Source organism: Haliotis cracherodii, unplaced genomic scaffold, assembly GCF_022045235.1.
Source record: "Haliotis cracherodii isolate W230 unplaced genomic scaffold, xgHalCrac1.p SCAF_14, whole genome shotgun sequence".
Lineage (NCBI taxonomy): Eukaryota > Metazoa > Mollusca > Gastropoda > Lepetellida > Haliotidae > Haliotis > Haliotis cracherodii.
This window is the reverse complement of record NW_027266269.1, coordinates 32,344,363-32,368,595: the sequence shown is the minus strand read 5'-3', so window position 1 is coordinate 32,368,595 and position 24,233 is coordinate 32,344,363. Positions and strand designations below refer to the sequence as shown.

Sequence of the window (24,233 nt, the reverse complement as noted above, 5' to 3'; positions counted from 1 at the left end):
CGCTAGCAACAGCGCCACTATCCTTGGATCCATCTGTAAATATAGATTTGTAAGTATTATATGTGTGTCTTAATTCATTATATTTTAGTTGATAAATAAGTTGATTTGTTTCCGATTTCTTTCATTTAGTTAATGTCAGATCCACCTCTGGCTTTACCAACTGCCAAGGTGGAGAAGACAAAAGCTGTGTGGAGGCTATAGCTTCAAGATTAATTTTAGTGGCAGAAATATCAGATTGAAGTCTTATTCCAAGTGGGGGGAGAACCGATGATTTTTTTTTATAGAGATTTTCATAAAGGGGGTGAAAAACACAGTCATATGCTGGATTCGAGTTATTAGAGCGTAATTTAGTGACATATTGTAAGGATAATTTAATTCGGCGTTGTTTGAGAGATGGTTCATCAGCCTCAACGTACAAACTGTCAATAGGAGAAGTTCGGAAAGATCCAAGACAGAGTCTCAGACCTTGATGGTGGATAGAGTCCAAAAGTTTAAGATTACTTTTGCAGGCTCCACCATAGATGATGGAGCCATAATCAAATTTAGAGCGAATAAGTGCTCTGTACAGTTGAAGGAGGGTTTTCTGATCCCCTCCCCACTTGGAATTTGAAACAACTTTTAGGAGATCAAGGGCCTTCAGGCATTTATTTTTCAAATATTTTATGTGAGGTAAAAACGTTAAATGGTGGTCAAAAATAAGACCCAAGAACTTAGCCTCTTTTACAACTTTAATCGGAGTGCTATCTAAAATTAAATCAGGGTCTTTATGGGGTTTCTATTTTCTACAATAGTGGATACAATTTGTTTTGGTTTTAGAAAATTTAAAACCATTTTCTAAGCACCATTTATTTATCTTATTTAGACATAACTGTAATTGTCTTTCGATAGTATGCATGTTTTTACCACGACATGATATGTTAAAATCATCCACGAATAAAGATCCATCAATGGAGTCATTTAAAACCTTAGAGAGGCTATTTATTTTAATACTGAACAAGGTGACAGACAAAATACTGCCTTGTGGGACACCCTGATCATGATTATAATGATCAGACAGGGTAGTACCCATGCGGACTTGAAATTGTCTGTCAGATAAAAACCTGGATATAAATTGAGGCAAACGGCCTCGCAATCCAAAGTCATGTAAGTCTTTTAAACTACCGTGCTTCCATGTAGTGTCGTATGCTTTTTCTAGATCGAAAAAGATAGACACTGCATGTTGCTTATTTACAATGGCATTCTTAACGAATGACTCCAGTCGAACTAAGTGGTCGATGGTACTGCGATTTTTACGGAATCCACATTGGATATTTGTGATTAAGTTATGGGATTCTAAGTACCAGGTTAATCTGTTATTGACCATGCGTTCCATGGTTTTTCAAACGCAACTAGTCAATGAAATTGGTCGATAATTGGAAGGATCAGTATGATCACGACCAGGTTTAGGTATGGGAATTACAATAGCATCACGCCATGAAGAAGGAAATTCTCCTGACGTCCAGATTTTATCAAAGATCATCAAAAGGGTTTTTAAACAGGATTGCGGTAAATGTTTTAAGAGTTGATAATGTATATTATCAGACCCGGAAGCAGTGTCATGAGCTTGCCCAAGGGCATTAGTGAGTTCATGAATAGAAAAGATTTCATTGTAATCCTCCCCATTATCGGAATTAAAATTAATAGGTTTCTTTTCTTGTTGCTTTTGATATTTTTGGAATTGAGGGGCATAGTTCGAGGAGGAAGAATGTTGAGCCAGAGTTTCACCAAGTTTGTTAGCAATATCAGAAGTATCGGTTAATAATTCATTCCCACTTTTAAGGTGGTGGACACTACATTTAGAACCCTTACCTTTTATTTTCTTAATCATGTTCCATACCTTCGATATCGGCGTACGTGAATTTATCTTCGAGACATAATTTTGCCAAGACTGACGCTTGTTTTGTTTAAATGTACGCCGTGCTTTAGCGTTTAATATTTTGAATTTATTTAAATTGTGGACCATAGGATGGCGACGGAAATATTGTTCAGCTTTTTTCCTCGCCTTCCTAGCTAGTTTGCAATCATTGCTGAACCATGGTTTACGAATGTGAGGATTTGAAGAGGACTTCGGAATACATTCATCAGCTATTTGCTTAAGACTATCAGAGAAAAGCTTTAGTGGCATCAATAAAAACATCAGGATTTAGTTGGTTAGTGCAAAGGACTTCATATAAAGCCCAGTTTGCCTTAGGAAAATTCCATCTTGATGATGGAGGAATATCAAATGGTGTCACAGATTTTGAAATGGTAGGAAAATGGTCACTTCCACAGAGGTCATCGTGGACTGACCATTCAAATTCATCAAGTAAATTAGAGTCTACAACGGACAAGTCAAGACAAGAGTAAGTTCCAGTTGCCGGATGTAGATACGTATGAGAACCATCATTAAAAATGCATAAATCGTTAGTTAAGAAAAAATCCTCAAGTAGTTTTCCTTTGTTATTGATATCATTACTACCCCAAAGTGGGTTATGACCATTCAAATCTCCCATGATGACACATGGCTTAGGGAGCTGGTCATACAGTGCCTGAAGATCAGACTGTCGGAGAGAGTACGATGGTGGGACATACAAAGAACATAAAGTAAAAACAATATTTAATGTCACACGTACTGCAACAGCCTGAAGCGGGGTATTGAGAGGTACAGGACTGTAAATGATGCCCTGCCTCACCATAACAGAAGATCCTCCAGTTGCTTTATCACCCGGAGGTGAAAAGCAATGGTAAGAATCATACTGTCTTAAATCAAATCGATCAATATTTTTTAGGAAGGTTTCTTGTAAACAAAATGCAGATGGTTTGAAGTCTTGAATTAAGAGCTGAAGATCATTAAAATTGGTCCGAAGTCCTCTACAATTCCACTGTATCAAAGTGGGAGAACAACTCATGGGGGTTCAACTGGAGAACGCGAGCGTGGGGAAGGTCCTCTCTGCTGTAACGGCAGCGGTGGAGTGACCTCCATAGCGAGAGGTTCAAAAGGGTTATGAACCTCTAGTGGGACAGTTAAAGGTGAAGGCACCTCAATGTGTTTGAGGGCCTTGGATTCTTTTTTCTTTTGTTGTTTTTTTTCTTTTCTTGTCGAGGATACATTTGGTTTCATATCAGGAACAGATTTACAACGAGTTTCAGGTTTAGGAATAGAGTCAGGAATAGAATCTGGAAGAGGGTCGTTGAACAGCTCAGTTTGTGAAGCTGCTGATGAAGTTGGGGATTTGTCAGCATGAACTTCATACAAGTTGGTCTGTTCGTCAGAAATCCAGTTTATAGCCGTTTGGCATCCATTATCCACTTTGAGTGGAGAAAAGGAGACTGCAGCAGAATAGGTCAGTGTAGAAGAGGAAGGATTAGATTCCTGATCAACCAATTTCTTGGCATCAGCAAAGGAGATGCCATTTGAGTACTTAAGTTTTAGAAAAAAAATTTGTTTTATAAAAGCAGGACACGATTTGAAAGAGGACATGTGGTCGCCGCCGCAGTTGGCACACCTGATGTTATCAGTGCAATCAGTGCCATCATGATGTTTACTGCAGCGTGAACAAATATGGGTGGCATGACAGGATTTTGCACCATGTCCAAAATGTTGGCAGTTAAAACATCGGAGTGGGCTGGGAATGTAAACATCCACACCAATGTTAAAGTATCCGGCTTTGACAGATGAAGGGATCTTTGGAAGAGCAAACGTAAATAGATATGTGTTGGTCTTGATGATGGTATCGCCTTCTCTCCTGGTAAATCGTTTGACAGACGACACACCTTGTTGCTGCATTTCTGTTGCAATCTCCTCTTCAGACATATCTGAGAGGCACTTTGCACGATCTCGTACAATGCCTCTACACGAATTTAATGTTTTGTGCACTGAGACAACAATCTCAGTATTTGCAAAATGATGTGCATTGAGAAGATTTTGAGATTGTTGTCTCCTGGCACACTCCACAAGCAGTGATCCAGACCGGAGACGAGTAACATTTTTAACTGTTCCACAAATACCTTCAATTGACTTTGAAACAACGAAGGGGTTGATCTTGATGGACTCTCCATCAACTCCTCCAACAACCAGAAATCGTGGCCACGAATCAATATTGTGTACAGACTCCTCATCCGAAGATGTGGCTGTATCAACATGCCTACGTTTAGGTTTTGATCTAGAACCAGTGAATTGTTGGGTAGCCATAATGAAACAAATGAAATTCGACACCCCTGCTCCCCACCCGCCATGGAGTGTCAACAGGAACGATGTTGAAGTGGAAACCAACTACAAACACCAGGGTTACAGGGGTGCTATACTCCAGCAAAAAGGACACAGGTAGCTAAAATTGTCAAACAGGATTAAAAGTCAGGCTGGTTCCGCTCTAGACAGTTACCTGATAACAAATAGAACCCGGAGGTCATTGATGCCAGATTGGCCCATGAGCCACCGCCTTCTGGCGTAAGACTCTAGGCAATTAATTCAATCCAAAATTGAGTATTCACACAAGTTATGAACAGCCAAGACCAAAATATACAGTAAAATATAACACAGGTGTGCATATACAATATTACGCACAGGGCCTGGCATGACCAGCCGATTGATAAGACCGGGCCCATCTTACCACCCGTCTAGGCGAAGTAAGGGTCGAAGTAGTGTGTTGGGCAAAGGAACACAGTTCCAGGAACCAGTGCCCTCAACTACCAGACTCCCGTCCTCCGCCGACACAGGGACGCAACCCAGGGCAAACGGGCTGCCCACTTTGGTCGCCTCTTACGACCAGCAATGGGGTGCTGTGGAAATATTCTACCCCGGTTCCACACGGGGGAAGAGCTATTAGTGCTACCCAGCACTCACCACGAGGAGGTTGCTCTTCACGAGTGCCTGGGATGTAGGGGTTTTGGGAGGTTACCCTACGGAGATGGTATCAGAAACCATTAAATAATGTCACAACGAGTTGATTCAACACTTTTGGAAACGAGTTGTAAGATTGGTGGACAGGCACGAGTGCCATCATCTGTTTCTTACACAACCTAAAAATTGAATCGATGCATATTTTGTCTATTCCCAAAATCGCTGTAGCTCATTACTACGTAACACAACCATCACGAGTGACGTCATCCGGCTGACTGTTTTCTACTCATACATAACGCGACTCTCCACCACCAAAGACAGCTGTATCTGTTGATTCTCAAGGCGGTGATGAAAATGCAAACTATCTGACATAAAACAACTTTTATTAAACACTCTAAAACCATAACGTTTCTACACAGACGTAGGCGAATTCAACTGAAACTCGAGAAATGTATCAATGAATTACAGACACGTACACACTCGCACGCAGACACACTCAAAGGCACACACGCACACGCATGTTGACACAAACACAAAGACACACCCACAAACCACACACACAAACACGCTTGTTTTCTCGAACCCGTGAACCATTCATTACTTATTGAGCGATATTGACTTTGATGCCTTGTTTTCGGAAATGACAGGAAGCTAGCAACAATGAAAACAATGTAGCACCCTGCTCAGATGTGGCCGCTGACACAGAGCAAACGCTACTGCTCCCAAACTAAAACCCGATTCACTATCGCATCGGGAAAAACATCTAAGATTTTGAGAAAACCTAAAACATAAACATAAATTTAAAAAAACAAAAAAAACAACAAACTTGCCTACCTGTCTAATCATTGGTCATCGGAGACGAGAAAATATCCGTAGACGCAATTAGAAATCTAGTATTTCTACGATTTCTCAGTTTGCCGACCCTCTCCGTGCATTCCAGGCCGAGAAGCGGCGGCACATGGGGAAGGACGGGGCACGGAAATGAAGCTAGTATCAGGTCATACAGTAGGTCCATCTCAGGTGATAGGAAACACCAGCTAAGCAAAGTAGTACAGTACACGCGAAAAATCCCGAACTCCAAATATAACACACCCTGACGGTGAAAATTATCACAAAACACACAAGTTTCAGAGCAGTCGGTTCAATCCCCACCAGTCCATTCCGCATCGTCCGAATTGATTTGCGATTATCCAAACACAAGCAACTCATTCAGAAATCAGTGATATTCACAATTTGCTAGTGCCATGAGAGGGTTCACGCGTCGGGATGTTTTACATAACTGCTCCACAAATGTCATTTTGAACAGCAGTAAGTATAAATTCCATCCTCATGCTCCCGTTCGACTCGATATGCACCTCTTTACAATCTTATGTGACGTCATATATAAATCCGTGCTTGAAGGTTGACCTCGCCTCGGTTGGTTGGTTTGTTGTTTAACGCCGCACACAGCAATAGTCCAGCTATATGACGGCGGCCTGTAAATATTCGAGTCTGGACAAGACAATCCAGTGTTTGATATCATGAGCATCGATCCGCGCAATTGGGATACGATGACATGCATCAACCAAGTCAGTGAGCCTGATCACCCGATGCCGTCAGTCGCCTTTCACGACAAGTACAGTCGCATTTTACAGCAAGCATGGGTTTCTGGAGATCTATTCTTCCCCGGATCTTCAAGGGCCTGTATTGATTTAAGAACAACATATCTAAATAACCATTTCCACCACAACCCAAATGGTAACAATTTTTGTAAATCAATGACATATGATTGTACAGCAACTATGATATATTTCTCTATGTTCATTTATCATGATATGAAACTAAGAAACTGTATGAATTTGTAACACGCCCCAAACAACGGCCTCATAAGTACTATAACAGTTCCAAAATCATTATAGTTTTCTTCAGGTTTTATCAAATTCAATATATTCTACTACTTTAAGTTTCACATTCCGAAGACAGTAAACACAATATAGTTTACAGGACTTGTATCAAAATACGTAACGCTTGGAGATGCAAGCTGTCGAAACCAGTCAAACGAGCTGGCAGATGCTAATCAGTTCGCACTATTGAAATTCTAGACCCGGCTGACCAGTTTCAAACACAACCGACCAGCCTATAAACATTTAACAAAGCAGGTCAGCACATCAAAACAATTCTAGGCATAAGCAGTCTGTTAAAACAGACCATGAATAAAGATTGATTGATGGATTGTTAGTAATGGAAAAAAGACATTTTATATGTACGGCACAGTCTAACGTTGCAGCACAATTGCATGTGAAACAAAGAATCTTGCAAAATGTCCGAGGAACGTATTCTTAACCTTTTCTGTATCGCGTATCTGTTGGCAAGGTATCAACTGCCACACAACAAAGCCAGTTACGGTCAGCAATCGTATTCATTAGGACAACACTGGCATCTTAGCTCCTTCTCATATGCATGAAATTTTAATCCGCAAAAGTAGTATGTAAAAGGTGTAACTTACTTTGAGTGTTTCATTCTCCCTCAAGCTGACAGGACAGGAGGACCTTCAGCTGTCTTAATGCGCATTACAGAAACGTTTTTGAAACTGAAGATGGATATTATCTACTTCGCAGAACTTTTCTTGATTATTTGTATTTCAGTAACATTAGGTTTGAAAGAATCTAATTATAAAAAGACAACCAGTGGAACTCCAGCCGTTTTAGTCAACTCCCAGCATCTTCAGGCACAGGAAGTCTTTGGACGAGTGTCATGTGCCATGCTGTGTTCACGCATGTCATGCCAGGAGTTCCAGTTTTCAGACACAAGCAGCATGTGCATCACACGACACAGAGAGCCAATATCTGACGGCGTCATTAACCCAGGCAGTGGCTTGTTTGACACCTACGACTACGAACAAGGTACCTCATAACATTTTTTTGTTGAAAGAAAACATTGTATTGTTCCCGGCATATACTTGTTGCTGAAACAAGGGGATTTAATCGGACGGAGCATAATACTGATACAAGCAACAAATCCGGCTTATTTTAATAAGCTGCAAACATTTCTGGATATGAAGCCACTTGAAATTCCATATGCGTGAGACGCCATTTTGAAGTTCAAAATGGCGACCATCAAAAATCTCTAATTGTCAATATGTCTGGATCTATGTCAACTACAACCTACTTCTTGGTGGTTAATTCTACATTTTGGGGATAAAGGAATCCAATGGTGTCAGTTACAAGTGCCTACAACTGCCGTCATATTGAATTTCAAAATGGCGGCACTGAACAAAAACGTCTAGAAACACATTACCACATCCCCTAGTCTTAGCACTACAAAAGGAAATGATGTGTACAATACCATCTAACATTACTCAACTCAAAAGGGAAGATTACAGAGCGATCATGTATGTGTACTATTCACACATGATCAACAGTAACTGATACTGATTAAGTGTTACTTTCGCCGTCACAGGCGCACATCAGGTGCATTTTGAGGGCTGACTTCTTGCATTTGCATTTCCCACTGCATCCCTTTTTGCATCAAAATGACATCAGTTCATAGCATGATTTTGCATCTTGTGGTAGTGTTGTCCTGAGGGGTTGAAACTGATCTTCAGTCTTGACCAATCCCCAGTCGCATGGAGATGGAAGAGTGCAGCATGCGACAAGAGCCTGTCCCCAGCAATGTCCCTATCGCTCTAGGACCAGTGCAATAGCAAGAATGACAACGTCTGAGTCCACTGTCCGTAGAAGTATTTGCCGATGTCCAAATCTTATGGCATCTGCTGCATTAAACTGGCTGCTGCATGCACCATCATTTTGGTGTCGGCCTCCTCATGGTTGCATGGGGCCAAACTGGTGATGTCATCAAGGGGTGGGACAGTGAGTACCAAATCCCCGTCTGTGGCAACCAACTGCTTGTCTGGTGTGTCAATGGATCTCACAAGTTGTCCAGACAAGAAACTGAACAGCTCTTCCATGTTTTCACCAACACAAAGAAAGTTCTGCCAGTTTCCGGGTATCACAGCAGCGGCAGTGACACGCCTTCGGATGCCTTTGCCACGGTTGGCCCATGCAGTAGCTTTGAGGTTCCCAGACTTTGTGTAGCGATCCCACACTAAGTCAAGGTGAGATCGATGCTCTAGCTGTGATGCAACATATGGAACAAACACACCTGTTGCATATTCAAGGAATGCTCTGCTGCCACCTGGCTTCAGCATCTGGACAATGGCAGCCCCATCGAGTATGGCACAGGTGACATGTGATGCATCCGTTTTCTTGTTGGCAAGCTCTTCTATGCGCTTCAGTAGGTCTGACTTGCTGACTCGAAACTGTCCTTCCTGGGAAAGTGCTGGTGGGTAGGCTCGGTTCTCACGCTTGAAGAACTCATCAGGATCACCCTCCCTTGTTTGGCATGCAATATATAGTCTTGAAAAGCGTTCTGAGTCATCCTTTGCTGAAGCTAGCTGCTTCTTCTTGCTAGAAGCTGTGGCTTTGGTAGAGCTGAACAGTGGCAATTTGTTGCGGTTGATGAAATCACTCAGTGGCTATGATCTGTCAGCCAAACGCTCCTTTGCAAAGGAGTTGAACTGTTCTTTGCCAATTTTGAGGACATTCTTCACAGTCTCACCTGCTGTTTCGGTCAATATTTCTTTGTTGTCAAGTACCAGCAGGTGGGTACTTTGTTCCTCAAATGGGTTCCCCATCTCTTCCATGACTGACCTGAGTGCACGGACATCTTGGCCAAATTAGATCTGTCTTTTGTTTGGTTGCTCATGGTGATGTAATTCCGTGGCTTTGTCCTGCATTAGCCGCAAAGATTCAAACTCTGCGATGACTCGTAAAACTTCTAGTCTGGAAACCATCCAACCGCAAAGTGCTATGGGGTCTTCTGTGAGGCCAACGCCACCACCATCTCCCTTGATACACGCATTATTTTGTTCATGCGCCTGGTCTACTGCAATTGCTGGGAAGGGGCGATGGGTCCTCTTTGCAGTGAAATGTCCTCCTTTGAACTTGTTAGCAACATCTGGGTGTTTTTTTCCGGAAGCTCTAGCATGTCCTTCAGATGTACTGGAAGCCAGCGGGCATAGTTGGTATGGTCAAGTGCAAAAAATATGCGCAGAGCTCTGCCAAAGCGTCAGGGTAAGTGTAAAGTTTGATTCTCGAAGTGATCGCACAAACATGAGGATGCAGAGCTCCATCTGGAGAGTGATTGGCCATTACTGAAACTGTGGACAGTTCTCCGCTCTCTCATCACACGAGGTGTCAAACGCCAGTGCCTTTTCGTCCACGTCAGCGGCCCGTTCAGTGTACGCATCATGTTGCAGAATATGGAAAGTGGCACCTGTCACCCGATGAGCGCGTCTAGTGCGTGAAACATGTGCTGCTCGCAGAAAGGAGTCTGCTATCTAAGCCTGCACCAGGGCCTGTGTCCACCCACTGCTGTATAGCCAGTCTCCTGCAGTCTTCATGGCAGTAATTTCGATGTGAAGACCACCTAAGATTATCACAAAGTGGTCTTCCCCGTGTGTGTCTGGCCAGTTCCATTGTATTTGCTTGGCAATCGCATACAGCGGCTGGTTGAAAGTCACAACAGGTGTTTGCCCTGGATTCAGATGGATGATAGCTTCCTTTACAACATCCATGGAATCCCGGATCGTTGCCATAGAGTGAATTTGGTCGTGAAAGAGTGGTTGGATTTGAGCATGATGTGCAGCCCACGAAATGTTTCCTGGACTTTGACCACCACTTTGCACATCACAACATTGTTTCACAGGTTGCAGCCACACTTTCTCCTTGGCCCCTCTTGAGGGAGAATTCTCTCCAGGGACTTTTGCTTTCCGTCTGGAATATTTGGGTTCCTATCATGTGAAGTGACTGGCTGTACCTCTGTGTAATAGCGAGGAAGTGGGTCAACAACCTTGACTCTGGTTGCACCCCCGATGACAACAATGCCCCTGTCCCTTCTCCCTTCTGCATGGCTTGAATGCTGTATGAGCGAAATCTCTGTTCCATGGAAGGAGTCTTGCGATGTGGTGGAACTGGGATTGTGGTCAATGTCATCCAGGATGCTTGGTGGGCAGACCACATGCTCCAGGTGATATCGCTCACAAACACTATTGCCCAACTCAGCAGATATTCTGAAGACTCGGTCATTTGAAATGCTGATTCCTAGAACAGACATGGTATGAACCTGCTCTCTTTTTTCTGGTGTGCGCATGCAGCATCAAACCAACCTATATTGGCAGCAGTGTTTCCTGGTTGATGTTGTGCCTGACATGGGTGACTCAATGTACCTCCTTCCTGGCATTCTTGATGCTGTTGTATTTCAGCAGCTGAGCTATTGCCAAAGATGCTGGGGAACGCTGGCCTGTTTGATCCTTGACACCAGGCCCTTCTAGTATCAATGATAATTATATCAGAACAAGTGTTGACATACTGTCTTCTTGGCATATGTCTGCAAAGGAGCCACTGAAATACTGACCAACTGTGAACAAGTCTCTTCTCTCAATCTGTGCAGACCATGCCAGATGTACGGCATCATTGTCAAGGTCATATTTACATGCCTTGGCCAGTGCGTCCCATACGTCCTCTTCAAATACTAGCAGGATGTCGTTGCCTTTCTTATGCTCTTGCATGCTTATGCGTTCCTTCTGTCATGTACTGTGGACGCGCTGGTCCATCTGTACCCCAAGCTGTTCCATCCTGCTTGCATACCACTTGGTCAAATCAGCTAGCTTGAATACCACTTGGTCAAATCAGCGAGCTTGAATATAGATGCAACAGACTCTTCTGCAATAGTCTCGTCAATATATGTCACCAGTTCAGCTACAACGACACCTGTGCAGCTTGATATCTGGTTCAGTTCAAGCCGTGCTAGGGCCAGCACCACAATTAGAATGCCTTCGGTTAACAGCACGTTCTAGCTTTGTATTGTTGAATTTGAGTCTGCAAGACTTGTGCCACCTTGTTTCGTGGGCTGTCAGCGTAGCTGCTTTTCCTTGACTTTCATTGAGTCCCTTCAGGTCTTTAGGTAGTTGTCCAAGCTCATCAAACCGAGTTAAATTGTCAACAAGTGATTTGTACCCTGCACCTTCGTCTTGTCTTTTTGTTGCAGCAGGACATTGAAGCACCTCTTGTTTCTGTTCTTGGCACAACACACACATTTCCCAGTTAACCACAGCCTTAGTCACATCAACTAGTTTATAGTCTTTTGACATGACTGCAGTCAACTCAAGTTTTCAGGCTCTCCACAGATTGAGCACCTACAAGTAACTGTTGCAGGATAAACTCGAGCCCAAAATCTCTATATAGATATGATGTCACAGCTGTTCAGCACGGGACTTCTGTGAGGTCTGATCTATATATAGACACAGAATCTTCATTTGGGGCATCTTTAGAACAAGAGGTGGGGCAGCGAAGCCAGGAAATGACCCTATTCAACTTTAGAAAAGATATTGACAATATTTTAACAACGTAGTATTTTGAAATACAAGGTAGCTTGAGCATAGTCTGTAACCAACCCCACCCCACACGCACACACACGAAAAAATGAATTTGAGACATTACTGTTTTATGTGGCATAGATGGCTAAAATAACAAAATATTGTTTTAAATACTTATTGTTTACTGTGCCACCTTCTTGAAATTAAACATGGTAGCAGTTATAGCCACTTGTATCTAAGACCATTGAATTCCTTGACCCCAAGAAGTGTATAGCTGACATAGATCCAGATATATTGACAATTTTAGAATTTTGATGGCCACATTTTTTATTTTCAAAATGGCGTCTCACGCAGGTGGAATTTCAAATGATTACATATCCAAAAATGTTAACAACATATTAAAGTAACTAGTGTGCCAAATCTGGTGCTTGTATAAAAAAATGAACAATACTTTCAGATTTGGGGGCAATGCCACTGCACTATAAAAGACTCGAAGGAAAGTTTGGCATTTACATTTACAGGAATCTTGATTGAATTCGTGTCCACATTGTGTTTCTTTGTCATTTTAAATTTTGTTCTTTTGTACTTTTGTACAAATTCAAGTATGTGAAAAACGGAAGCGTCATTACTACATTAATTCAATTGACAGTGCCCAATTTAGCCGTCATATAGCTGAAATATGGTTGTGTGCGGCGTTAAACAACAAACAAACAAACTTAAAAATACGCCATTTGTATTATTTTGTCACCTTTGCAGATCCTAGCACATGTTTTGAGATCAGGAAAAACAACCCAACAGCTGAAAGTGGAGAGTACAACATCTTGCCCTTGGCTCCTCAGTTCAAGGGTGCGTTCGTGAAGGTCTACTGCTTGATGAATGATACGCACCAGCTGGAGTATGTCACACTGCCAAATAGGAACATTGGAAACTTTCCCAAAATGTCGAACAGTGGTTGTACAAATGAACAGCCTTATTTAGAAAGTGGTATAGTTGGCAGAGACGGAGTAACAGTGTTTCTGAGGATCAGAGTTCAGCCATCGGTAAGTGCCTATTATAATTTCACTTTCTGTCATGTGGTTGGTTGGTTTGTTGTTTAACGCCGCACTCAGCAATATTCCAGCTATATTACGGCGGTCTTGACCAGACAATCCAGTGATTGACATCAAGAGCATCGATCCACGCAATTGGAATCGATGACATGCATCAACAAAGCGAGCCTGACCACCCGATCCCGTTAGTCGCCTCTTAAGCCATGCATAGTCGCCTTTTACGGCAAGCATGGCTTGCGATGAAATCTACGGGTTTAGCTCTTCTTTAAAAGCACATTATGTTAATCTCGTAATATCCTTCTTTCTGCAGCGATGGCACAAAGAGAAATAATACACACCAACTAGTTCATTGTTTCACCGTCATCCTTTGTCCAAGGTGAACACTGTTTATGTGGTATATTTATATTAAATGCCGAAAGATCCATGAAGGGGTCGAAACCATCAACCAAGTCAGCGAGCCTGACCACCCGATCCCGTTAGTTGCCTTTTACGACAAGCATAGTCGCCTTTTACAGCAAGGATGGGTTGCTGAAGACCTATTCTACCCCGGAATATTCACGGGTCTGTAAAGTTAAGCAAGAACTATGATAAATAGAACAAAAATGCTTTGTGGCATTCCAATTTTGCCAGGGATAGATAAGAAAAACCTAATTAACACCAATGTTTGATGCCAGCAAATATGGCGTTTCCATTAAGGCATCCATTAAGGAATTTCAAAAGCTACGGTGTGGAGTTTCCAAATCCTACTTCGTTTGCTGAATATGAATATCATCAGGCAGAAGGGGTGGCCCGATTGTTGTGCGTCCCATAGGCGTACCAGGTGGGTTCGAATCCCAGTCCTCTCCGGCTGTGTGTCTGGGTTTGTCCGTAAAGTGATAAACACATAACACCTGCATCGCTGTTCCTCCCAAATCAAGCTGATATGCCCGTGCATTACTCATACTTACAGCAACCAAGGGCATGAAAAGTGTTGGGTGTTTTGTTTGGTTATATTTTATTGTTTATTACTTTAAGCGTCCTCTCCCCATTTCTATCGAGCCATGAAACCAGAATACAAACAGTTGTATGTGTCTGAAGTCATTCACTATATTATTGGGGGCACGGGAGGCCCAGTCGTCTAAGGCACGCCAGAAACCTATGATTGTGTGTTCGAGTCCCGGCTCGCCCCGATTATGTTTCTAGGTTTGTCAGCACCATACCCGTGCTCGTGGGTTTGATCAAAGTGGTAAACGTCTGAGACCTGCATCACTTCGGGCTTTCCTCCCACATTAAGCTGACACGCCGTGATATAACTGGAATACTGTTAAAAGTGGCGTTAAACCCAACTCACTCACTCACTCACTCACTCACTATATTATTATTTATGGGAAGTATTGGTTTTCGTGAGCCATTTTCAAATTGCAGAGATTTTTGAGAAAATGAAATTATTTCCTTTCAGCTCCTAAAAATGTAAATAATTAAATCTGGAGAATATATTGTGTTCTTCTGGTGTAATTTTAAACGTATCTGGAGAAATGGTATATTTCTTTGCTTTAGACTATGACTGTTGTGAGAACTGACACCACCTTCACAAGTGGGAACAAGACGAAGCCCCATACATTTGGTTCAGCAGAAGATTGTTACTCATATTCTGGAAGCTGCAAACGAATAGGAACCTTTCACATCGACACACTGGGCACAGGGATGAAGTTCTCCACTAATGTAAGTTATTCCTTTTTGCTTACATTATTAATGTGCATGAAAAATCCGGGGTAGAATATGTCTTCAGCAACCCATGCGTGTCGTAAAACGCGACTGTGCTTGCCGTATGAGGCAACTAACGGGATCGGGTGGTCAGGCTAGCTGACTTGGTTGATGTATGTCATCGTATCCCAATTGCGTAGATTGATGCTTATAATATCAATCACTGGATTGTCTGGTCCAGACTCGATTATTTACAGACCGCCGTCATATAGCTGGAATACTGCTGAGTGCGGCGTTAAACAACAAACAAACCAACCGCTGTCTTGATAATTGCGAAGTTCATAGTTGTTATGTAAAAGGAATCAAAGCACATCCATTCATATCCAGCTTACATGGACTGGAAAAGGATCTGCAGGCAAAGTGCACAGTATAACCCGCACACAGAATGGCGCCGTCATTGATCTGGTGTGTGGAGGCTGGTGTGGGGGATGCGACCCTGATGGAGAAATGATCCTCTACCCAAACAATCTGGATATTCAGCCATAGGTCAACTCGGTGTGTGGAGGATGATGTGGATTGTGTTAAGTGTCGATTCCCAAATTGAAATATTAAGTTCACCCAGAAATCTGTACTTAAACAAATTGAGTGTGAAACAGACAACCTACCATCCACAATTGTGTAATAGAATTATCTCGGTTTACAAATCAGTACAAATTACTGCAAAGCAATTACAATGTCCATACACGGTAGGATGAAAGTACAATATTCAATGTCAATAATATGATAGTAGTGGTCAGTCCGGAAATAAAGCCATAAGCCCTGAGTGTGGAGATGTTGTGGACGGATGGATGGTCAGAATTGTATGATGTGGTTATCTACTCAAACAGTCTGGATATTCAGCCATTCTTTGTTGCGAGGATTTTCGAAATAAGTCTTGACAAGTATCTCTTAGATAAGCTTCCAAAGTTTCATTCATGTAACTTCAGTAAGTTTAAGAGAAAACTTGTCACCCAGTTTGCTCTTAGTTGAAAAGCATGGAGCAAGGGCCATAACTAAATTAAAGTCACCCATTGTCGAATTCATTTAAGATCACGACCAGTGATATCACTAGTAAAATTTCATTTGTCTGACTTAAATAAGTTTTAACTGACGGACGGACGAACTCCGTTCCTGTCCCACCACCACCCACCATTAAGTACAAATATGTATAAATGAGTTAATAAATGAAGGTTTAATGTCATTAGAAGAATGTGCATATGCTTGCCGTAAAATGTGACTATGCTTGCCGTAAGAAGCGACTGACGGGATCGCGTGGTCAGGCTCGCTAAATTGGTTGATGAATGTGATCGTTCCCAACAGCGTGGATCGATGCTCATGATGTCAATCACTTGATTGTCTGGTCGAGACTCGATTCTTTACAGATCGCCTTCATATAGCTGGAATATTGCTGAGTGAGGCGTAAAACAACAAACCAACCAACCAAGCATATACCGATATGAAGCTGAGGTATAACAGGCCTACATGTGGTCCTCTATTTCCACTTTTGGCTATCCACAGATAATCACATTTTGGGAATATGGAAATGTTAGATGTACAACATAGTCAACAATATTCCAACCCGTGAAGATTCCGGGGTAGAATAGGTCTTCAGCAACCCATGGTTGCCGTAAAAGGCGACTATGCTTGTCGTAAGAGGCGACTAACGGAATGGGGAGGTCATGCTCGCTGACGTGGTTGATGCATGTCATTGTATCCCAATAGCGATGATGCTCATGATATCAAACACTGGATTGTCTGGTCCAGACTCGATTATTTACAGACCGCCGTCATATAGCTTGAATACTGCTGAGTGAGGCGTTAAACAACAAACAATGATGTTGCATGTACGTATCTCCCCGAGACGTCGTGCACATAGATGTTTCCCTCAAGTTGTAACCAATTTTGAACTTCCACCCTACCTTTAGCTATAACATTAGTTAAGAAACAGAGTAAGGGTGGATATAGGAAGATATATGTTGTTCAGCTTCTATGCTGTAGATGCTGTCAATAAATGTAATTGTTCCTCGAAAAATTATTTAACCACTGTCGCTGTCAGTCACTATAGATGTTTGTCACCGTCACCAAACTCAACCATTTACTGTTTTATCATATTTTATAATATTCATACTTCAATTTTCAATAATTTGTTTTGAGTAGCCATCAGAGTTGAACTATTGTGTGAAGTATATGTACATTAATGTCATGTCACAATAGGCCAAGTCAAATGTTGATGTCACCTGATAAGAGTCTGTTGTCAGAATGTCTGTTTCACGTTTCATGTTCTTGTCACTGAACTGTAGACGATCCTTGTTGTATGAATATCTTCATATATGGCATGTTGTGCTAAATTTTTGATGGTTTATGATGCTAGTTGTCATCATTATGAGAGTTTACTCGTTAATTGCTGGAGAAACATAATTAAAAAGTGTTATTTCATAATATGAAAACAATAACCAAAACAAGGATTATGCAACCAGCTATATTATTTATTATTAAATCACGTATGTTAACACGCAAATGTGACTTTTACTCACTTGATATAAGTACTTATTTAACTATGTTATTGTATATTTGAATTGTTTTATGTGTAAACAGTGTATGTAGAAAACATTATATTCACTAGGTATGTTTATACGCCTGAAAAGTATATCTGTGCAATTTTATTTTTGTTGTCTCATAAGCCTCTTAAAAATAGGCCTCACAGTTATTGTCCCAGACTTGATTAATCACAGACTGTCGTCATATAGCTGGGCTATGGTTGTGTGCGGCGTTAAACAACAAACAAACAAACAATAACAAACAGAGATATACGTGTTGTGCCAAGGCATACCCTTAACCCTTACCTACAAACTCATGCACGGGTTGGCGTTCGTATGACCCCTAGCGACAATGTTAACACATACACATGTTGTGACACGGCGTACTTGTACCACTGCCAAAACTGTGAGCAGTTCAACACATATAGATGTTGTGGCACACCACTCCAATATGCCCGACTAACAATGTCAACAAGTAAATACATATAGGTGTTGTGCTACGACACACGTATATCCCCTGTCAACATTGTGAACAGTTCAATACATATAGGTGTTGTGCTACGACACACGTATATCCCCTGTCAACATTGTGAACAGTTCAATACATATAGGTGTTGTGCTACGACACACGTATATCCCCTGTCAACATTGTGAACAGTTCAATACATATAGGTGTTGTGCTACGACACACGTATATCCCCTGTCAACATTGTGAACAGTTCAATACATATACGTGTTGTGCTATGACACAGTTATATCCACTGTCAACATTGTGAACAGTTCAATACATATACGTGTTGTGCTATGACACAGTTATATCCCCTGTCAACAGTGTGAACAGTTCAATACATATACGTGTTGTGCTATGACACAGTTATATCCCCTGTCAACAGTGTGAACAGTTCAATACATATAAGTGTTGTCCAACGACACACTTATATCCCCTGCCTGGTGATGTTTCGACTTTTTGCTAATATTTAACGATGAATGTATGTCCAGGTTGGACACATTACGAATATCTGCTTACATTGGCACTTTTTGTGTTATTAACAAATGGTACCCTTGTGCTTCATGTGTTAAGACGCCTTCTATTCAAGGGAGCATGGGTGACTCATCTGCCTTACAGAGTTGCGTCCCGTGCGGCAGAGAACTTTGAAACTGAGAATCACCCTGATTATGTTTATGGTTTGTCAGCACTATACCCTTGCTCTTTAGTTGAGAGTTTAGGTAAACATCTAATACCTGCATTACTTCGGGTTTTCCTCCCACGTCAAGCCACACCGTAATATTACTGAGTACTGTTGGATGCCCTTTCTGAGAAGAATATTTGCATGTGCATTTTTATTATACATTTCGCATGTATTTATATCAATATATATTAATCAGATGATTTCTATATGGAATGATATGTGTACAACGTTTTACTAATATGATTCTCTATATTTGTATTAAATGTCGACAGCTCAATATTCATCTGTGACCATCTGTACATTATTTACGTGCCTTGTGGCTGAATGTGGACATACTAGAGTGATTTTATTACATCAACAAATTTATTTTACGTTTATTTTTTCTTAAATATTACATTATATGATCTGATCGTTAATTACCTTTACTGTCATCACGATTTCCTCTATAAGTACTGGGACGTCGATAATGCGGAATATAATTTAATACACATGGATCCAGTCTGTTTTGTCCCAGAAGTTTCATAATGTCATAGTAATCAACCCTACCATTTCAATTCACTCAAAGGTAGGCATTTAATAAAATACGATATGAAAAGGCACTTTTATTTCTGACGGAATGGTTGTCGTATAGTTGTTAAACACAAGGTGTAAGATATTAAACAGGGAATGAAATTAAACCTATGTTGCACATTTTCCCTGTTTCGTTAAAGTGATTTTATTGTTAATTTAATGTACTTGCTAATTTATTAATAAAATTTTAATGTGTTTGCTCGTATTCAAACTTTGTTGTTACACTTTTTAATGTGTGGAGGATTATTTTCTAGGTAGGCTCATTCTACCTCCTTGTTAGTAGTCATAATGGGAGACTCACTGTTTCCCTGTTTACAGACAGACAATGTACATGTACATTTATCATACCTCAATGATTGGTCCACGTGATCTTGATTAAATACTGTGTAACCGCCTTGGAGGGTAATATATTTCTCAGCGGGGGAATAAATCTCTTATACCTCGCCACGCGCAATACAGGCTGCACGCAGATATCTGGGAGGCAGAATAAATCCCTTACAACCGCACACTTTTCCCGAGTCAATGGATGTCATAGCACAAGTTAATCTAAACTCAATCGGACAGCTGTTCTGTCAATTTTGAATTTGTTTGAAATCCTTTACAATGTTATATTATAATATGTCTGGTAGATAAATTCGTTGTAGCAGGATCGCCTCCGGCTCGTGGTATAAAACTTAACGCATAACTCCCCATTCACCCCTCGTGATCCTGCTATAACTAATAGTATTCTCCGTGCAACTCTTTGTATGTGAATCCCATTTGCAATTTCCGTATGTTTTCATTTTAAACTGTATACATCAATAAATCTATTTGTTATTCTGCCAAGGCGCGAGATAGTGAGTTGTGCATGAGCACGACAAAGAAAGTCTTCAAGCAATATAATGGAATTACAAAGATAAAAAAACCATCAAAACGAACATGTATTACAGAAGGTACCCTCCCTAAATCACCCAGACAACATTCTATGAAATATTTAAACGTTCTCAGAGGAGAATATTGGTGCACATACAATCAAAATAATACAGTCGGCTTTATTCCTACACGAGTTGCCTCCCGTGGATCCTCCGCCCACCAGTGATAGAATGCAACACGAAACATTCCGCACGCTGACAAGCTGAACAAAATTAAGTATTGTTTCTGGTCTTTTCGTTTGGCCAATTTCGGAAGACTGATGTCACAACTTCACTTCTCAAGTTAAAAAACCCAGATAATCGCGATTTGAAAGCGATCGAACTTAAAAAGTTAAATGCAAATAGATAACCCAGCTCCTATACTCGTCAAAAAAGAATTGTTCGTGAGGTAGGAAAATACATTTATACGAGGAACCGTACAAGGTATTGAGCCCAAATATTGTGGATACACTATTGTTTTAACTTTGGAAATCAACAGGCTCAAAGCTCTATTAGCAGACTTTGCTGCTGCACGTGCCATTGCATTAAAATCTAAGTGGTCTGTAAATAGTAGACAAGATAATTATACTTAACAGCAATGTCTAAAGTCATCGTGTAGAGTTTTCTGGGCTTTTTCTTGTGTGGTGTACTAAAATACACACATGGGGACCAATTGTTTATTGCTGTGTTGATTCAGTTGACGGCAAAGTAAGGCAAGAGAGTGAATGGCCAAGAAAGCAAGTTTGAATGCCCCAAGTTGTCTGCCCTTTGATTACGTGAGTGGTGTTGTGAGAATGCGGCGAGCGGAGGAGGTCGGGGTGATGGGGGGTGGGGGGGTGGGCGGGTGGGTGAGGGTCGTGGGGCGGTAGGGGGTTATGGGTGGCAAAGAGTTGTTTGCGTTTGTTTCTTTGGGGTCGTGGAGGGGGAGGTGGGGGTTTGGGGAGGGAGCCGGACATGGAGTCAGATGTGGTGTCTAGTTCAAGGTATTCAGGTATGGAGTTGTAAGTTGGGATGGTGGCGGGTTTTGGTAGGTGGTCTTTTGTGATGTGTTTATTTAGCTTGAGAATGTGTGTGTGTATGACCCTCTGTTTTACATTGTGTACAGTATGGGGCCATGTGCATTCTGCGGCTTCGTGCCTATACGAGCCGCATTCCTGACACATGGGTGGTTGTCTGCAAGTGGATGTAGGGTGATTGAAGGAGTGGCAGATGGAGCATTGAGTGGGATTGTTCCTGACGGGGTTTTCTTAATATGTGAGTGTGCCGAAAATGATGTGTGTTGGGAGATCTGTTGTTTTGGATGTCAGAAATACTGTTTGGGTGGTTGTCGATGTTTTTGTAATTTATAATCTTGGGTTGTGAGTGGATTTTGTTTGCCATGTTGATGTAGTCTTGAATGTCCTCTTGTGTGTCCCTGTGGTCTATGTATATTACCCTTGTATTTGTGTGAACCATCTGGGCACCTGCCATGTAATGTTAAGTACAAACTAGGTATGAGCATGATATATATACAATAGATAGATGTTTATATAACAGAAAAGGTTGATGTACACTGATTGATTTGGTAGTTATGATAAGACAAGTTTATACAAGAGATGGGGTTGATATACAGTTATTGATAGGTATGGGATAAACACAAGGATTACTAAGAAGGAATGTATGGGAGGCCAGTGGGGAGATAAAAGTTCAGTGTTGTTTTGGCAAACTGATGAGATCATGGTAAGCTGGGAGGGATGTTGTATCCTTGATCTCTATTAATGGCCGGCTGAATTCTTTTGATGGAAATGGCTTCTCTAAATTTTCTAAGCTTGAAGTCTTTCTGGTTTGTTGTTAAGATGTTGACGTTGTCCCACTTAATATTGTGGCTGGGATGGATTTGGGTGTGGTCAGAGATAGCAGATTTAGAGTCCTTTTTTAGGACAGAGGCATGATGTTCTTTTAAGCGTTGGTTGAGAGGTCTTGAAATTTCACCTACATATGAGTCGCCGCATTCACACACTATGTGGTACACAACACCAGCTGGATCTTGTTTGCGTGTGCTTGGTGGTTAACCGTGGCATTGAGGAGGTTCTGAATTGTCTGCCCCTCTGGAACACAACATCTATACACCTGGAACTTAATTAAGCGCCACCCTTTTTTATATCAATGAGTCAACCATGTTGCAACCTACCGAAAAATTCCTTTTACATACGTGTGTCTAGTGTTGTTTACTGCTTTAAAGGGACACTAATCACAGAGAAAACATGAGTTTGAAGCATACTGATGAATTTTATTTTCAAATGGTGACATTTTAGAAAAATACGTAATTTGCACCAAAAACAAAGTGAAAATTACTATTGTCACAAGGGGGTTACTGAAATGGTTGCATCAAATTTGAATCAGTGCAATCCTGGAACAATCTAAAGAAGCCCAAAACACAGTTTATGTCAATATTTGGTGTATCCTTCTTGTGCACGAGTGACGTCCGGCAAACGCTTCCTCATTCCCTGAATCAAATGTTGAACTTGACGTTGAGGTATTCTAGCCCACTCCTCATGCAAAGCAGCATCGAGTTAACGTAAATTTTGGACAGATGGGTCCCTTTCTCGAACTTGACGGCCTAAAATGTCCCAAAGATGCTCTATGGGATTGAAATCATGACTTCGTGCTGGCAAGGGAAATGTCTCAATCGCATTCTGAGGTAAACATTCGCGGACAGCACGTTATCTGTGAGGTCGGGCGTTGTCATCCATGAATATCGGTCTTGTGGCCAATGGATGGTTATCGAAATGGGGAATAACTGCCGTCTCCAAGACGTCATGCTGATACTGAGGTCCGTTAAGAGTGCCATGTACACTGATCAAGTCCAGTTTACATGAGTAAGATACACAACCCCACTCCATTACGGACCCACCACCAAAAGGAATGGTTTCAAGGATGTTGTGTTCGGCCATGGCTGTATTCGGCTGCCTCCAGACACGTGTACGCCCGTCCACCATGTGCGAAAGGAACCGGCTTTCATCAGAAAAAATGAACTCTCCTCCATGATCGAATGTTCCAGTTCTGACGTTGAGTTGTCCACGCCAAACGAGCTCGTCTGTGTTCCTGTGTTAACAGTGGACGTTTGATTGGTCTTCTGGCTCTATACCCAGCATCCTTCAAACGATTTCGGACGGTTCTGGTTGAAATTGCTCGGCCACCTAGCCACTGTGATCTTAAAACTGTAGCGTTGTCAAACGGACGTCGTCTAACAAGCTGTAATAACGCTGCATCTTCCCGCCTGGATGTCTTTCGAGGCTGACCTTGCCGTGGTCTATCCTTAACTTCATTTGTTGCACGGTATTTTGGCACTAATCTTGCAATTACGGAATGGTGACGTCCAAGTTGGCGTCCAATTTCCCTAAAAGACAATCCTGCATTATTCATTCCAATAACTTGCCCTCTTAATGCTTCTGACAGTCTACGACGTGGCATGGTGGTGTTTTACAACGATCAGACAGTCTTTGTCAAGAAATGTGTACCTTTCAAGGTGTGCAAAGGTAAAAACCCATACTTGATTTCAGAAAATTGAAGGGTATTGTGCTTCACATGCAGTACATGCAACAGCAATCGCGTTGATCGTGGCATTGACAGTGTGATGGTGTGGGGAAAGGGCCATATTGTCTAATAAATAATCATTGTTTGCTTATTTTCGGTATTCATAATTCTGTGTCATATTTAGTCCGGTGGCGCTTAATTAAGTTCCAGGTGTATATATTGGCTTCATGTTTAAGTAATCTGCGGATCTGATCCTAGTTCCAATGTAGGGCAGGCTGATGACGAAAGGGGCTGTTTGTTGGCGGGGAGGTTTATCACTGGTGTTGAGGGTGCTATTGATGGTTTGGTTGACTAACTTGACAGGGTAATTGTTGTAACTGGTGAAGACAGTGCGGAGTGAGTGAGTGAGTGAATATTTATAGTCACATTGGCAATATTTCAGCCATATCGTGACTAAATCCAGTTAGACAGTAATAATACATACAAT

The 24,233-nt window shown here is 41.6% G+C and overlaps 2 protein-coding genes across 2 annotated transcripts; one reads left to right on the top strand and one right to left on the bottom strand.

Annotated features, from left to right (window-relative positions):
• Nucleotides 1–2,923: 2,923 nt before the first annotated feature.
• On the bottom strand, nt 2,924–4,210 carry LOC139460375 (uncharacterized). Its single transcript, XM_071241866.1, has one exon. The coding sequence runs from the start codon at nt 4,208–4,210 to the stop codon at nt 2,924–2,926; it is 1,287 nt and encodes a 428-aa protein (XP_071097967.1).
• Nucleotides 4,211–7,400: 3,190 nt separating this feature from the next.
• LOC139460736 (A disintegrin and metalloproteinase with thrombospondin motifs 9-like) lies at nt 7,401–15,550 on the top strand. Its single transcript, XM_071242213.1, has 4 exons — nt 7,401–7,740; nt 13,029–13,312; nt 14,858–15,022; nt 15,392–15,550. The coding sequence occupies exons 1-4, from the start codon at nt 7,401–7,403 to the stop codon at nt 15,548–15,550; spliced, it is 948 nt and encodes a 315-aa protein (XP_071098314.1).
• The last annotated feature ends 8,683 nt before the right edge of the window (nt 15,551–24,233 follow it).

Coding starts and splice junctions, on each gene's coding strand:
- LOC139460375 (XM_071241866.1), bottom strand. CDS start 4,210: ATGGCTACCCAACAATTCACTGGTTCTAGATCAAAACCTAAACGTAGG.
- LOC139460736 (XM_071242213.1), top strand. CDS start 7,401: ATGCGCATTACAGAAACGTTTTTGAAACTGAAGATGGATATTATCTAC. Junction 13,313..14,857: donor GGATCAGAGTTCAGCCATCG/GTAAGTGCCTAT, acceptor TCTTTGCTTTAG/ACTATGACTGTTGTGAGAAC. Junction 15,023..15,391: donor GGATGAAGTTCTCCACTAAT/GTAAGTTATTCC, acceptor ATTCATATCCAG/CTTACATGGACTGGAAAAGG.